The 13906-nt window shown below is 40.2% G+C and overlaps 1 protein-coding gene across 1 annotated transcript in view; it reads left to right on the plus strand.

Annotated features, from left to right (window-relative positions):
- Window positions 1-13906, plus strand: part of slit1b (slit homolog 1b (Drosophila)) — a 67255-nt gene that overhangs the window by 41484 nt on the left and 11865 nt on the right. The window contains exons 13-28 of the mRNA XM_069689464.1: window positions 16-159; window positions 256-419; window positions 1450-1473; window positions 1693-1837; window positions 2741-2815; window positions 3243-3386; window positions 4218-4361; window positions 4459-4625; window positions 4848-4986; window positions 5572-5640; window positions 6719-6790; window positions 7265-7336; window positions 7674-7745; window positions 10264-10427; window positions 13002-13126; window positions 13488-13582. Coding sequence (XP_069545565.1) covers window positions 16-159; window positions 256-419; window positions 1450-1473; window positions 1693-1837; window positions 2741-2815; window positions 3243-3386; window positions 4218-4361; window positions 4459-4625; window positions 4848-4986; window positions 5572-5640; window positions 6719-6790; window positions 7265-7336; window positions 7674-7745; window positions 10264-10427; window positions 13002-13126; window positions 13488-13582 — 1815 coding nt within the window. The remainder of the gene's footprint in view (window positions 1-15; window positions 160-255; window positions 420-1449; window positions 1474-1692; window positions 1838-2740; window positions 2816-3242; window positions 3387-4217; window positions 4362-4458; window positions 4626-4847; window positions 4987-5571; window positions 5641-6718; window positions 6791-7264; window positions 7337-7673; window positions 7746-10263; window positions 10428-13001; window positions 13127-13487; window positions 13583-13906) is intronic.

Below are 13906 nucleotides of genomic sequence, written 5' to 3' on the forward strand. Positions count from 1 at the left end.
CCTATCATCCTGCAGGTTGCTGAATGCAAATAAGATCCACTGTATCCGAGCCACAGTGTTCAAAGATCTGGAGAACTTGGCTCTTCTGTCGCTGTATGACAACAAGATCCAGAGTCTGGCCAAAGGCACCTTCAGCTCACTGCACAGCATCCAGACTCTGTGAGACAATACATAAATGGATACTGTTTGAAGTTGTGTTCCACTCCTTTCAGTCTGATCTGACTGATGTCCTTCCCCCTTGTGATTTCTCATCAGCCACCTGGCCCAGAACCCCTTCGTATGTGACTGTAATGTGAAGTGGCTGGCTGACTTCCTGCGTTCAAACCCCATAGAGACCAGCGGAGCACGCTGTGCCAGCCCTCGCCGCCTTGCCAACAAACGCATCGCACAGATCAAGAGCAACAAGTTCAGATGCTCTGGTCAGTCAGTGCCATTGTGTGTGTGTGTGTGTGTGTGTGTGTGTGTGTGTGTGTGTGTGTGTGTGTGTGTGTGTGTGTGTGTGTGTGTGTGTGTGTGTGTGTGTGTGTGTGTGTGTGTGTGTGTGTGTGTGAGTCTGTGAAGAGAGAGACAAGAATAAGGAAGATAGGAGTGTAAAGTGAGACAGAGAGTGACAGTCTGAGTTCAAGAGGTGCAATTGTATTCACAAGAGGAATAGCCTGTAAAGCACAAATTGGTGCAAGACCTCTGAAGTTCTCATCCTCCAAAAGCATTTTTCAAAAACCTAATAAATTACAAAACAATATGAAATGAACTTAACAGGTAGTATATATAGAAACCTAATGATAACCCCTTAAACAAGAAAAACATGCAAAGGCTGAGCTACAAGAAGGCGAAAGAAAGTGTTTGTTTACATGTATGTGTGACAACAAGACGAAAAAGGAAGCAAGTTAATCACATAGACTGTAACTGGATGCCTGTAACTAGAAGCTCCCTGTCCATTTTCATCCCCCACACCATGCCAGTCTGTGTGAAGCCACTATGTGATGCCAGTCTCTGGCCAGTGAAACCATGGCAGGCGCTCTGCTCACCACACAAAATGCTCTGCGTTGCTTTAGTCTGCTGCCAGGCCTGGAGAGGTTCACGCAGGCCGACACAACATTCCCATAAAAGAAGCAAAACACGGAAACCAATTGTTTCATGCCTCGTTTCTGCTGTACGTGAACATGTTCTGCTGCCAGTTTCATACAAGACCTCTTCCAGGAATTTGTGTGTGTGTGTGTGTGTGTGTGTGTGTGTGTGTGTGTGTGTGTGGTGGTGGTGGTGGTGTGTGTGTGTGTGTGTGTGTGTGTGTGTGTGTGTGTGGTGGTGGTGGTGGTGGTGTGTGTGTGTGTGTGTGTGTGTGGTGGTGGTGGTGGTGGTGGTGGTGGGGGGGGGAATGTGTTTCTGTTTGCGGTATTGAATCGTCCAAACACTTTGGCTGACACAGTTTTCTGTCTGTTTCTGTGACAGCCAAGGAGCAGTACCACATCCCAGGTGACTTTTTGTTTATATATATTCATACCTATGAATGTACAGTAGGTAGATCCAAGTTAGTTATCATTGTTTTCAGATTCATATCTACATTAAAAGAAGAATTCTTTAACAAAACAGTTACAGTATACGTCTTCCTCCAGGTATCTTGATATCTGTTGAGCTTTCTTAAAGAGTTTCACCAACTGTCTATCCGTCTGTCCTACCTGCACTTGTGTCCAGGTACTGAAGACAGACGTCTGAGCTACGAGTGTAACAGTAAGCCAGTGTGTCCCGCTAAATGTCGGTGTGAAGCCAACGTGGTCGACTGCTCCAACCTCCGTCTCACCAAGTTCCCTGAGCACCTGCCGCCCTCGACTGAAGAACTGTGAGTACACACGCACACACACAGTGTACATTTTACAGTACAATATTTTGTCATACTTTTTGGTACATGGAGCCCATGTTCAGCCTGACATTTATTCAGCTTAGTGAAAAATACCTTCCCAGGATATTTGGCAGCTGAACAATAAACCTTAGCATCAAATAGCACAATAGCAATACAATTATGACAGAAACTTTAAACAGTAGAGTCACACTCACAAGAAATCAGAAATATATTGAAACATTTCTGTTAATGTTTATTTTTTTCTGCTGTTTACAGATTTTTACTGTATTTTACTTATCTGCCTACATGATGCTGGTGGAACACGATTCATTATGCAATCTATGAAATATAAATTATATTAGGCTGCTTAAAAATACCCGCCACATGTCAAGTTGAACTCCTCAAACTGCTTGTTTTATCTGACCAGTGGGCCAAAATATTGTATTTACATAACATAGAAACTATATAAAACAGGTAAAAGCAACAAACTGATGGTCACAATTGAGAGCTTTGTCTGTCATTTATTATTAAAACTAGTTCACCAAGGAATTGATGAATTGGTTTATTCAAGTTTTGAATCCGATTGTTTCTATACCTGTGATTAGCCAGTATTAGCCGAAGCTATTTGTCTTGCTGACAAATCAATGTATGTTATATTATAATGCCATACTCTACACTAATTTGCTTCCACACACACATTCACAGACATTTTCATGTACAGCATATGAGTACACACATGATGGGCCAAACAATGTAATGGATATTCATGTTTACGTGTATGTGGATTCATGCTGCATGGATGCACACTCACTGCACAAAAAACACACACTTTGCAAAACGACTCTTCTGCTAATGATCTTTTTGCTCCGCCCGCTTCGTGTCTTTTCTCTGGGATTGTCCCAGGCGTCTCAACAACAACGACCTCTCTGTGCTGGAAGCCACCGGAGCCTTCAAGGGCCTGTCACAGCTCAAGAAAATGTAGGTCACTCCGAAAAAACTTGACAAAAACGATGGCAAATAGGATAGGAGAAATTTCCAACCAAAGTTATTTACTGTACAAGGAAAAAGAGGTTTAGAGCAAACTGTAATTTATGAATTTCCAAAACTAACAACACAGCACTACCACAGAAAATGTAATTGTTTTTATAACTGTGACAAAAGTACTTACAGTTAATTGATTTTACCTGTGGAAAATATGTCTCCTAAAATGCTGAACACTGGTTGACAATTGAAAAGGTTGACTTTCACCACAGGAGTAGACAATGTGCTTGCATGCTGAATGATACTGCTCGGCTGAACCAAGTGCATTGTCATGAATCTTTAAGAATAGAGTTTGGCATGAAGGAAAATGAATGAAAACTGCAGACAGAATTCTTACTTTGTGTTTTATCTTCTTTACTCTCAGTAACCTGAGCAACAACAAGATTTCAGAGATTGAGGACGGAGCATTTGACGGCGCCTCTTCAGTGGTTGAACTTCACCTGACAGCCAACCACCTGGAATCTGTGAGAGGGAGCATGCTTAAAGGCATGGAGGGCCTGCGCATGCTGTGAGTTTACCTGACTACACTGAATATTAACTAATAAAATATATTTTTGAGCAAGTAGTTAGCAAAGAGACCCTACTGACAAAACTTAGTGTGAATGGCTCACGCTGATGACAAAGTTTGGATATTACCTTCATGAAATTACATAAATTAATATGGGCATTTGATAGACCAAAAGGGATGGATTTTATAGATAGAAATACCATTACAAATTTAAGTATAAAAAATATCGGGGCAATTTTTACCATCACAATTAACTGAAACCAGTGGCTGCATAAACATAAATATATAATCCAAGTGTTTAGTGGAGGTTTGATTTAATGAGCTAAAACTACTGGTGTGATAATTACATTGTACATTCCACAATAGTACACTGTTCTGGAACTTTTACTACTCATGTTGTGGGGATATACATTCGTTTACACAGCCACATTGAGAGGGGCACAATTCCTTGTAAGGACACAAAAATTTAGTCGGTTCAAGGTTTAGTTCTATTGACAGCTCTTAAATACAAAATGCTACAACACATCAGAAATTGTCAAATAATAATGTCCTGGACTAGTTTCCTTTTTTGTTCCTGGTATTTACACCTTGCAGGTCGAGGTAAGGTCAGGTTAAATTCAGGATAAGGGTTAGGATTAGGCAAGTAGCATTTGTGGTTGTGGTTATTTCCAGGAAATTAGTGTAAGTCAATGTAATGTCGTCCTCGAGTCAGTCAGTGCCATTGTGTGTGTGTGTGTGTGTGTGTGTGTGTGTGTGTGTGTGTGTGTGTGCGTGTGTGTGTGTGTGTGTGTGTGTGTGTGTGTGTGTGTGTGTGTGTGTGTGTGTGTGTAGGATGCTGAGGAACAACAGGATCAGCTGCATCCATAATGGCAGCTTCACAGGGCTGACCAACGTCAGGCTGCTCTCCCTTTATGATAACCAGCTGAGCACCATCCTGCCTGGAGCCTTCGACACCCTGCCCAACCTGTCTACCCTGTTAGTGTCACATACTTACACACTCATACAGACGTAGTCCCTGTTTATTCTTGGTCATTTTTGTAATTGCCTTCTTCCATCTCTGTTGTTTCACCAGAAACCTCCTGGCCAATCCTTTTAACTGTGACTGCCGCCTTTCCTGGTTTGGGGCGTGGCTTAGAAGTCGACGAATTGTGACCGGGAATCCTCGCTGTCAGGGCCCCGCCTTCCTCCGAGAGATCCCCCTGCAGGACGTGGCTGTACCTGATTTTCGCTGCGAGGACGGTAAGATGCATGTATCCAAATATGAGAATAAATGTTCTGGGGAAGGAAAGTAGTTACATTAGAGAACTCAAAAGTTGTATCACGTATCACAGACTGCCTCAACTGAGAATGCATAAAATGTTATCATGCCTCACAATACGTCTGAAAACCACACTGAGTAATTGTACAATGAAACGAAATATAAGCTATATTGAAATTCTCCCCTCCTATCTGTGTGTTCAGGCTCTGTACTGGAGGACAACAGCTGTGCCCCGGGGCCTCAGTGTCCCAGCCAGTGCACCTGCATGGACACAGTGGTTCGCTGCAGCAATAAACACCTGCAGGCTCTGCCCAGAGGACTTCCCCGCAATGTCACTGAACTGTGAGTCTGAAAGCAACTGCATCAACAATTTTAGTTCAATTTCTTAGAGATGAAAAATGTCAGGTACTTTATTACACGGATGGGCAAGCTGGACAATAAATAAAGATCCTGTACTGATAATACACTATAATGTTTCTGTTTAAGCTCTAAAATATCTTGCTTCAACAGGTGTTGTAACAATATCAGGAAGTTACATATACTATGTTAAATGGGCAATAGGGGCAGTAAAAACGATAGCAGTCATTTTATTATCAGGGATGTTTATCATTCCTGATTAAAACTTGTAAGTATTGGTTTCTAATGTAGTTTACATGATTTGAAAAATGTTTTTCTTAATTCAGTCATTGCTTTTGTAACCAGAGAATTAATGTGAATTCAGGGTTCCATGTCACAAAGTGTAAAATATTGATTCATTTCATTGATTCAGCAGGAAGAAAATTCCAATATCGAATGACTTTGTGGAGAAATAATTACATGTGAATCAGTGATGTATTATGTTAGAAATGATCTCAGAATTCCCTTAACGAACGATGTAAATTATCGTTCTGCAGAAAAGCGCAAACCATGTCTGTCCTGTCCCCTCAGGTATCTGGATGGTAACCAGTTCACCAATGTTCCCAAGGAGTTAGCCACCTTTAAATACCTGCAGCTTGTGTAAGAAACACGTTATTCACACTCCTGTTCCTCCTTATACTTATCTGCTACATCTGCTTACTCTGCTGACACGATTTGAACCACTGGCATCGTGAACACTAATACTGAATGCACTTCACTGCTCATCTGCCTCTTTTAGAACATCTACTTTAGTACAGGAGTTGTTTGTTGCATTCAAAGTGAAGCAAACACTTTGAGGTTTAAAGAGTGAGAGTGGACAACTCATAGCTCCTTTTACAGTTGCTTACAAAGATGCAGGGGGAAGTGCCTAACCATAGAGAAAAGGTAACCAAGGAACATTTTCAGGCCATCCTGTCACTCATATGAACTTAAATCAGCTGTTTGTATGTTGCACTGCAAGAGATGAGACTGAGGGGAAAAGCCTCCTAAACCGCCAATAAGTGATGCTGATTGCAGAACAGGCCTAACAGGGAGGTGAAGATACCATAATGCTGCTGGTGTCTGGGACTTTATTCAGTACAATTAAAAATGAACTCGATTGACTTTTAACAATATAAGGATTTGTTGTTTAGATTATGACCCAGTAAAAAGTTTTTATTTTTATTTTGTTTTTATGAAAAGTGCTGCAAGCCTTATAAGGAACATCTGGATGTGAGCATCCTCAAAATAAAGCTGAGAATCAGCACTTTAACCCCGTAGTTACAGTTTCAGCTGATTATCCCAAATTGTTGGACACTTCACTCAGGTTGGACAAGAGCTGCAGACAAACCATGTAGTCAAGTAGACCCATGAATGTACAAACAAATCCAGCAGAGGGAGCTGTAGACTGTGTAGTGAATTCAGTGAAATCCAGCTCATTCCAATAAGCCTCATGTATTTATATTGTATCATATAAAATATGAACCAAACCCTTAAGGTGATTCGCTCAGTTCAATGATCAGACGCTTTTTAAGTTTTGAGAATGTGTGTGTATGTTGTGGGGAGTAAAGAGAGCGCTTGGAAAGGGATGGCAGTTTGTGTGCTACTTTGTGTGTATCGTGCAGGTTTGTGTGTCTAATGGGACTTCTGCTGCAAAGTCTGTGTGTGTATTGATTGTAACTGACCTTTGCCTCCGCAGAGATCTGAGCAACAATAAAATCAGCTCCCTGTCCGATGACTCCTTCTCCAATATGAGCCAGCTCACCACCCTGTGAGTTCATCCATGCATATGTCCCTGGTAAAATGTTAGAGGAGAATTTCACAAAAAAAAAAAGGGGTATCAGAAAGATGTCAGTTAATCACACTTTTTCAGTTAAGGTCGCCATATTCACAGACTGCAGTGCTAATACATAACTCATAATGTGTTAGTCATAGATGGAGTTTGTATATTCAGTGTAACAGATTTCTATAAAGCCAAAGTCTGTTTACAGATCTGAGTACAACGTTTTATTATGCTTTTTGCTGTGTGACATCTGATAAACTGACTCTTGTGATGTCACTTGAGTCAGCGTTAGTTGGGTCTAAAAACCTGAAGTTAGAAAATGATAAAAATTCTGTTGATGTTGACTTAGAAAGAATTGAGCTAACAAGACCTGTATCCCGCTGCCCATCACTGAATACTGATTTCAGCACAGTGTTTTGTTTTGCTGTGTGTCATTATGTTGTGTATCTTTTTTCTTTTCAGAATCCTCAGTTACAACTCACTGCGCTGTATCCCTCCTCTCGCACTGGGTGGTTTGCGCTCTCTGAGACTGCTGTGAGCGCGCGCACACACACACACACACACACACACACACACACACACACACACACACACACACACACACACACACACACACACACACACACACACACACACACACACACACACACACACACACACACGAACGCGCCATATTGTACTACACTTGTCACTGGTCGGACCACATCACTGTTGCCCCTTTGCTTTATTACGAGCTATCATCTGTTTTTGGACTTGAAATGTTCCTCTGTTGTTGAGCTCAATGAGACTCGCTGCCTGTCATTGCGGTTGCTCAGTTTTCAGTTTGACCGTTTATAGCCTTTTCTGACCTGCAACTATGTCTGTTTTTCAGCTCTCTCCATGGCAACGACATCTCTGAACTGCAGCAGGGCATCTTCAGCGATGTGGCCTCCCTGTCTCACCTGTAAGCACTTAAATGTATATGTAGTACAGTACATGCATATTAATGCATTCATACGGTACATAAGAAAAGCACCTCCTTATTGTAAAAGACAGCAGAATGAGGTGTGTGTGTGTGTGTGCGTGTGTGTGAGAGAGAGAGAGATGCATGTTCATTCCCTTTTATGACTCCACTCAAATAAAGTCCAGTTCTTAGAGATCAAGTGGTTTCAAGTGAAGTGGCTGCCTTCTGTATTGAATTAGCTGGAGAGAGCCATCGTTTCCCATTGATCTGTGTGTGTGTGTGTGTGTGTTTGTGCGCGCGTGCGTGTGTGCGCATGTGTGCGTGAGTGTGTGTGTGTGTGTGTGTGTGTGTGTGTGTGCGCGTGTGCGCGCGTGTGTGTGTGTGTGTGTGTGTGTGTGCGTGTGTGTGCGTGTTCTTGTGCGCGTGTGACTGCATATACAGTATAATCATCTTCAGTCAAGCATGACTCATGTGAGTCCATCTAAGAATACAGTTAGTGTGGAAAGAGCAGATGGATGGTGAAGGGGAGGTTAAAGATAAAGAGGAATAAGGAAGGGAGGAAGATTAAGAGGGGAAAGGATGAGTGAGAGTAGACGGTAGGGGAAGAATGTGAACACAAGGTGAAGAGAGGAGATAGGGAGGATTTTTTTCTGAAATAGGATCCTGCTGTAAAGAAAATGAATTGGGTTGTACAATGATCTCATGTAGCTTATTCCAGTGCTGAAATTGACTTTTTTTAATTTTTATTCTTTAGTGGTTCCTCTGTGATGCTTTCTTTATTCGCAAAGGAGAAGTCTGCATTTCGAGGCTTTTTGAAAAAACAACTGCACCACAATTAACAAATAACAACTAATTTTCTATTCAATTATACCCAAAAAATATTTAATGTAGGAGATTTAATTTAATTTAAATTATTTCACCCAACAGAAGAGCAATATTGTAGGAAAATGTGACCCAAAGATCTTAACTGTAATCCAAGCTCAGGCAGATAATGCTTCTTTGATGATTAGTGTATGTGGAAAAGAATGTAAGGGAAATTGACACACTTTGGGCAAATATTTATCATTACACAAAGACATTACATCTTATACAGGAAATTATGATTTTTTTTTTTTTTTAAATCTAAATTTGGTAGTTTGGGCTATTTTGATTGTTTCTTGGCTTAGTCACACATTACACATGTTAATGACAATCACCCTGGTTACCCTCCTTATCTATTCAAAAACACTCATTTTGAAATGACAGAAAGTGAGTGCACCTGAAATGATTTTATCATCCCTTAACAAACAAAATCTACAGTATATTAGCTCAAACAGGAAGTCGTCTGTCTAATGGTCATTAACAATGAAAAAGTTTGGAGTAGAAATTGTAATCTGATTTATAATGTTCTCCACCCTGCTGCCTGCTTTACTGTGCTTAAGTGATATCCACAAACCACCAGCAATACTCATTTTACTTATAATATGTTATCAGAACCACTAAAAAAAAATTAATCAAACCAGGACGATCAACAATTTTCCTTTAAACTACCATGCCTTTGTTGACATCCTAGAAGTCTCTCATGGAACTCCATATGGCCGCACATTCTCGTCACTGAGAGTGGATGAGGATTTGTGCAAATTTTTGGGAGGAACTGTGTGTGCATGTGCGTGCGCGCACGCGCATGTATTTGGGCATTATGTGTTAAGTGATATTTGGTCTCATAATTGTGTAATAATAAATGTAGTAATAATAAATTTGGTGAACGTTATTAGCTTTATGATTGTGTGTCAGCATATGTTACTATCTGAACAGTATGTGAGCACAGCTGTGAGGTCTGAGAGCTCCACCACGTGGCTTCAAACATTATTGCTGTACATTTTAATGCAGATCAATTAACCTCCTGTCTTCCTGTCTTTGCTCCTATCCACACCACCATCTTTCACTCCCTCTTTCTTTTATTTCAGGCATAATGTTGTGTTAAAAATTCGTATTAATGTTATTGTGGACTGTCTAAATATGTAGACGAACTGTATTTTGATTATCATTATCCATGTAACTTCCATGCCAATAAAGCCCCTTTAGACTGAAATGAAATAAATATATACAAAAAAAGACACATCCAAAAGGAAAAAAATCCAGGCCTCAAACCTCTATCCTAAATCAACTGCCAACCTTCAATCATTCAAGGGAAAAGAGACAAACTGCAGGTCCATTTACTTTCTGAGATGCTAAACAGTAAAGGGACCGTACATCTTAAAATGAGTTAGACAAGGAATAAAACCTCTGAAAAACAGGATTTTTAAAAAAAAATTTTTTTTATCATTGAGCCACTTGAGAAATAATTTTGTTTAATACACTTTCATCTCATCTGCCCCATTTCATTCTCCCCTTCTTTCCCTCTCTTGTCCTCTTCAAGTTATTGAGTGAGTTCTGCTCCCCCATACTTCCTCCAAAAGTTATTTTCTTTGTCTCACCTTTTCTAACCCACAGACCGTGCCCTTCTGTCAGTGAGCTCACCGTACGATTCTTTTTTCAGAGCGATTGGAGCCAACCCGCTGTACTGTGACTGCCGTCTGCTCTGGCTGTCAGACTGGGTGAAGAGCGGCTATAAGGAGCCTGGTATCGCCCGCTGTGCCGGCCCCCGTGGCATGGAGGGCAAGCTGCTGCTCACCACGCCAGCTGACAAGTTTCAGTGTCTGGGTAAGCTGTCAGTAGAGTGCTCTGACATAAATACACATGAAAGACAAGCTGTAGTTTTATGTCTTCAACTAATCAGGGACTTACAAGCCTGTTTCCAAAAAAGTTGGGATGCTGTGTAAGATGTAAATAAAAACAGATTGCAAAGATTTGCAAATCATGTAAACCCATATTTAATTGAAAATAGAACAAAGACAACAAATCAAATGTTGAAAGTGAGTGATGTTATTGTTTTATTTAATGCCATTAACACGTCTCAAAATAGTTGGGACAAAGGCATGTTTACCTCTCTTCTTTTAAGAATACTCTATGTTGGGAACTGAGGAGACCAGTTGCTGGAGTTTTGAAGGTGAAATGTTGTCCCATTCTTGCCCGATAAAGAATTTCAGCTACTCTACAGTTAGTCTCCTTTGTCAATTTTTGTATTTCATGAAGCGCCATATGTTTTCAATGGGAGACAGGTGTGGACTGCAGGCAGGCCAGTTAAGCACCCGGACTCTTCTACTTCAGAATACGCAGAATACCGTTTGGCATTGTCTTGCTGAAATAAGCAAGGCCTTCCCTGAAAACAACGTTGTCTGGGTAACAGCATATGTTGCTCCAAAACCTGTATATATTGTTCAGCATTAATGGTGCCTGCCCAGATGTGCAAGCTACCCATGCCATGTGCACTAATGCACTAATGCACCCCCATACTATCATGGATGCTGGCTTTTGAACTGTACACTGGTAACAAGCTGGATAGTCCCTCTTTAGTCCTATCTTTGCTCTACTTTTGATTAAATATAGGTTTACATAATTTGCAAATCATTGCATTCTGTTGTGTCTCAACTTTTTGGACACCAGATCTGTACTTGTACACTTTGTTGCTGAATGAAAATGTTTTATTCGATTTATAAACGTGCTTTCTTCATCAAAGGGATTTGGCAGCTTATCCACATTATAAACTGATATCATATGTTGCCTATAAGGTAATATATGAAAAAAGTTAATTGGTTATCACTTACATGTAATTTTGTCATTTAATTTGTAAAATGAGATGAGAACAAACGCCCACATCCTATCGCTGACTAATGGATGGTATTTAATGAAAGGTTTTTAGTCTGTTTGACCTTCATCAGGAGTTGGCTGGTGTTCCTCCCACACACTTATAGCAAAAGACAGCATTGCACAGTCTTTGACTGTCAAATAAAAATCTACATAAAATTGCTTTAATAAAACTACAAAACACAATTCAACTAAAGAGAGATGTCTTCTGAGAATGTTGTTACTTTTATTGATTGTTTTATTTTGGCAAATTATTTGCACTTTTCTATAGGCTTTTTCATGTCATTAAAAATAATGAACGTTCAGAGGTGAAAATTACTGACATGAAACGTAACCGTTAAAAACAACAGGATGTAGTTAAAGTTCTATTTAGACACAGCACCAGTGAAAAGCAAACAGGCCATAGTATCATCAGGGTCAGAGGTTTTATCATATTCTCTTTACACTGTGAAGATAGTGTGTACTTTCCTTTTGTGATTATTTTATCACACGCTGCGTGCATTATCACAATGTTTAATGTTGCATTTTGAATCATTATAATACTGCTGGACTGTTGTGGTGGCTCATTGCCAACACCTTGCAGCCAACAAACAAACAGGATGGGGCTAGCTGTCCCGGTCACAGGGCTTTACTTCTTTTGACTTTTACACGTATTACACATATCTAATTCCATTAGATACCCTATAACGGCATCATAATCTCCCTGGGGTTCACATATGAATAACATTTTCGTTGTTTAATTTTCATCCAGATTTTCTGCTTCCTTTTCCCTTAAGGTTATATCTATAGTAGTACATTTTTTGGCAATTTGCTGCTTTGAGTTCAAAATGCTTCTGTCATTGGGCTTCCCCACCCTCATATCTCCTCACATGTTACTTTTGTATTATGTCTTTCATCCATTTGCTTGAACTGCATGCCTGTCAATCTTTTTTTTATGTGACTGACATGTTCTTAAGAACCCTCCACAACCTGCCTATGAAGAGACTGTGCCGTCTGTCAGTTTCCGGCACTCGTCAGCCAAGTGTTGCCATTGAACCCAAACCTAAGTCATGTCAACGACAAAAAAATGTAAGACAAAATAAAAATGTAAGGTTCTGTCACAGCAGAACAATAAACAGGGTTAAGAAAAATTGGGTGTAGTCACAAACAGGTTTTAAATTATATAAAAACTAAAGAGAACAATAAACATTTCAATTACTGTGTTTGTGCTGCAAATAGACTATTTAAAATATGCATCATTATTATTTTGTATTTAATCTTAATTATCAATCCATCAAATTATGAATATTAGGAATAAATAAAAATACTGTAAAGCCCATCAACACCCGGGGCATTATACCGTCTATCAATCAAATATTTTAAATCATAACAGTTCTCCTTCCAATCTCAGATTTGGTCCTAGTTTCAGGGATCTGATTTCAGCCCATTTTTCCATGGAGTTGTGTTTGTACATGTGTCTCAAAATGTCTTATTTAGTGCCCTGAAAGATGTTAAAATTGCAAACTGACCTCTGACTGTCTATGAGATCAGGTCCAGTGGAGGCATCTGTTCAGGCCAAATGTAGTCCATGTGTGTCCTCCCCCTGCCAGAACCAGGGCGTCTGCCAAGTCCACCACACACAACAGTACACCTGTGCCTGCAAGTCTGGCTTCACGGTATGCAACTATGTGGGCATGTGTGTGTTGCATGTTGCAAAGAGGTTTGTGTTATCTCGCTAGTGAGTTTGTGTATTTTCTTCAGCACCTTGTGTAATCTAATCAAAATATTTGCTCTTGCTGTCACACAATAAGACATCCACTGACCCAGAGCTTTACTTTTATAACCACGAATCCAATTTTTTGATGTGTTTGCGTGTTGTCAGTGATTATTTTGAGTTCACATCTGTCCCTGATAATCCCATCCAATTACTCAATTGACCAGACAGTAGTAGTGTAGCTTGTACAAAATATGCTCTGTATTCAGTGTGTGTGTGTGTGTGTGTGTGTGTGTGTGTGCGTTTGCGTGCGTGGTGTTCAGGGTAAACTCTGTGAGACTCCAGTAGATGCTTGTGTCAGTAACCCCTGCACCAATGGAGGAAGCTGCCTGAGTGACGAGCAGACCAGAGGGTTCAGGTAAAAAAACTTGTTTTGGTGGGAATTGAAAAATGAACAGAAAAAAACGAAACAAGCCCTGCTGAATGTTGTTTGACAATTTAATATTCTAGTATAAAACCTGCCTGTGTAAAATCAGATGGCCCTCAAATCAACCTCTAAAAAGAAAAGCACATTAATTTATGAAAGGCCAGGTTGTTGTTGCTTCTTCATGTCATTTCGACTATCTTGTCTGCCTGAAGAATTTCTCTCTTGGTTTTTGTTATATATTTTTTTTTCTGGCAGGAATTGAGCCTATTTGCTATCAGGCTGTAGGATCAGCACACATTCAATACACATTCTTGA

This window comes from Brachyistius frenatus, unplaced genomic scaffold, assembly GCF_029030835.1.
Source record: "Brachyistius frenatus isolate BFR_SWC_R1_liver_20210118 unplaced genomic scaffold, ASM2903083v1 Contig_7, whole genome shotgun sequence".
NCBI classification, from domain to species: Eukaryota; Metazoa; Chordata; class Actinopteri; family Embiotocidae; genus Brachyistius; species Brachyistius frenatus.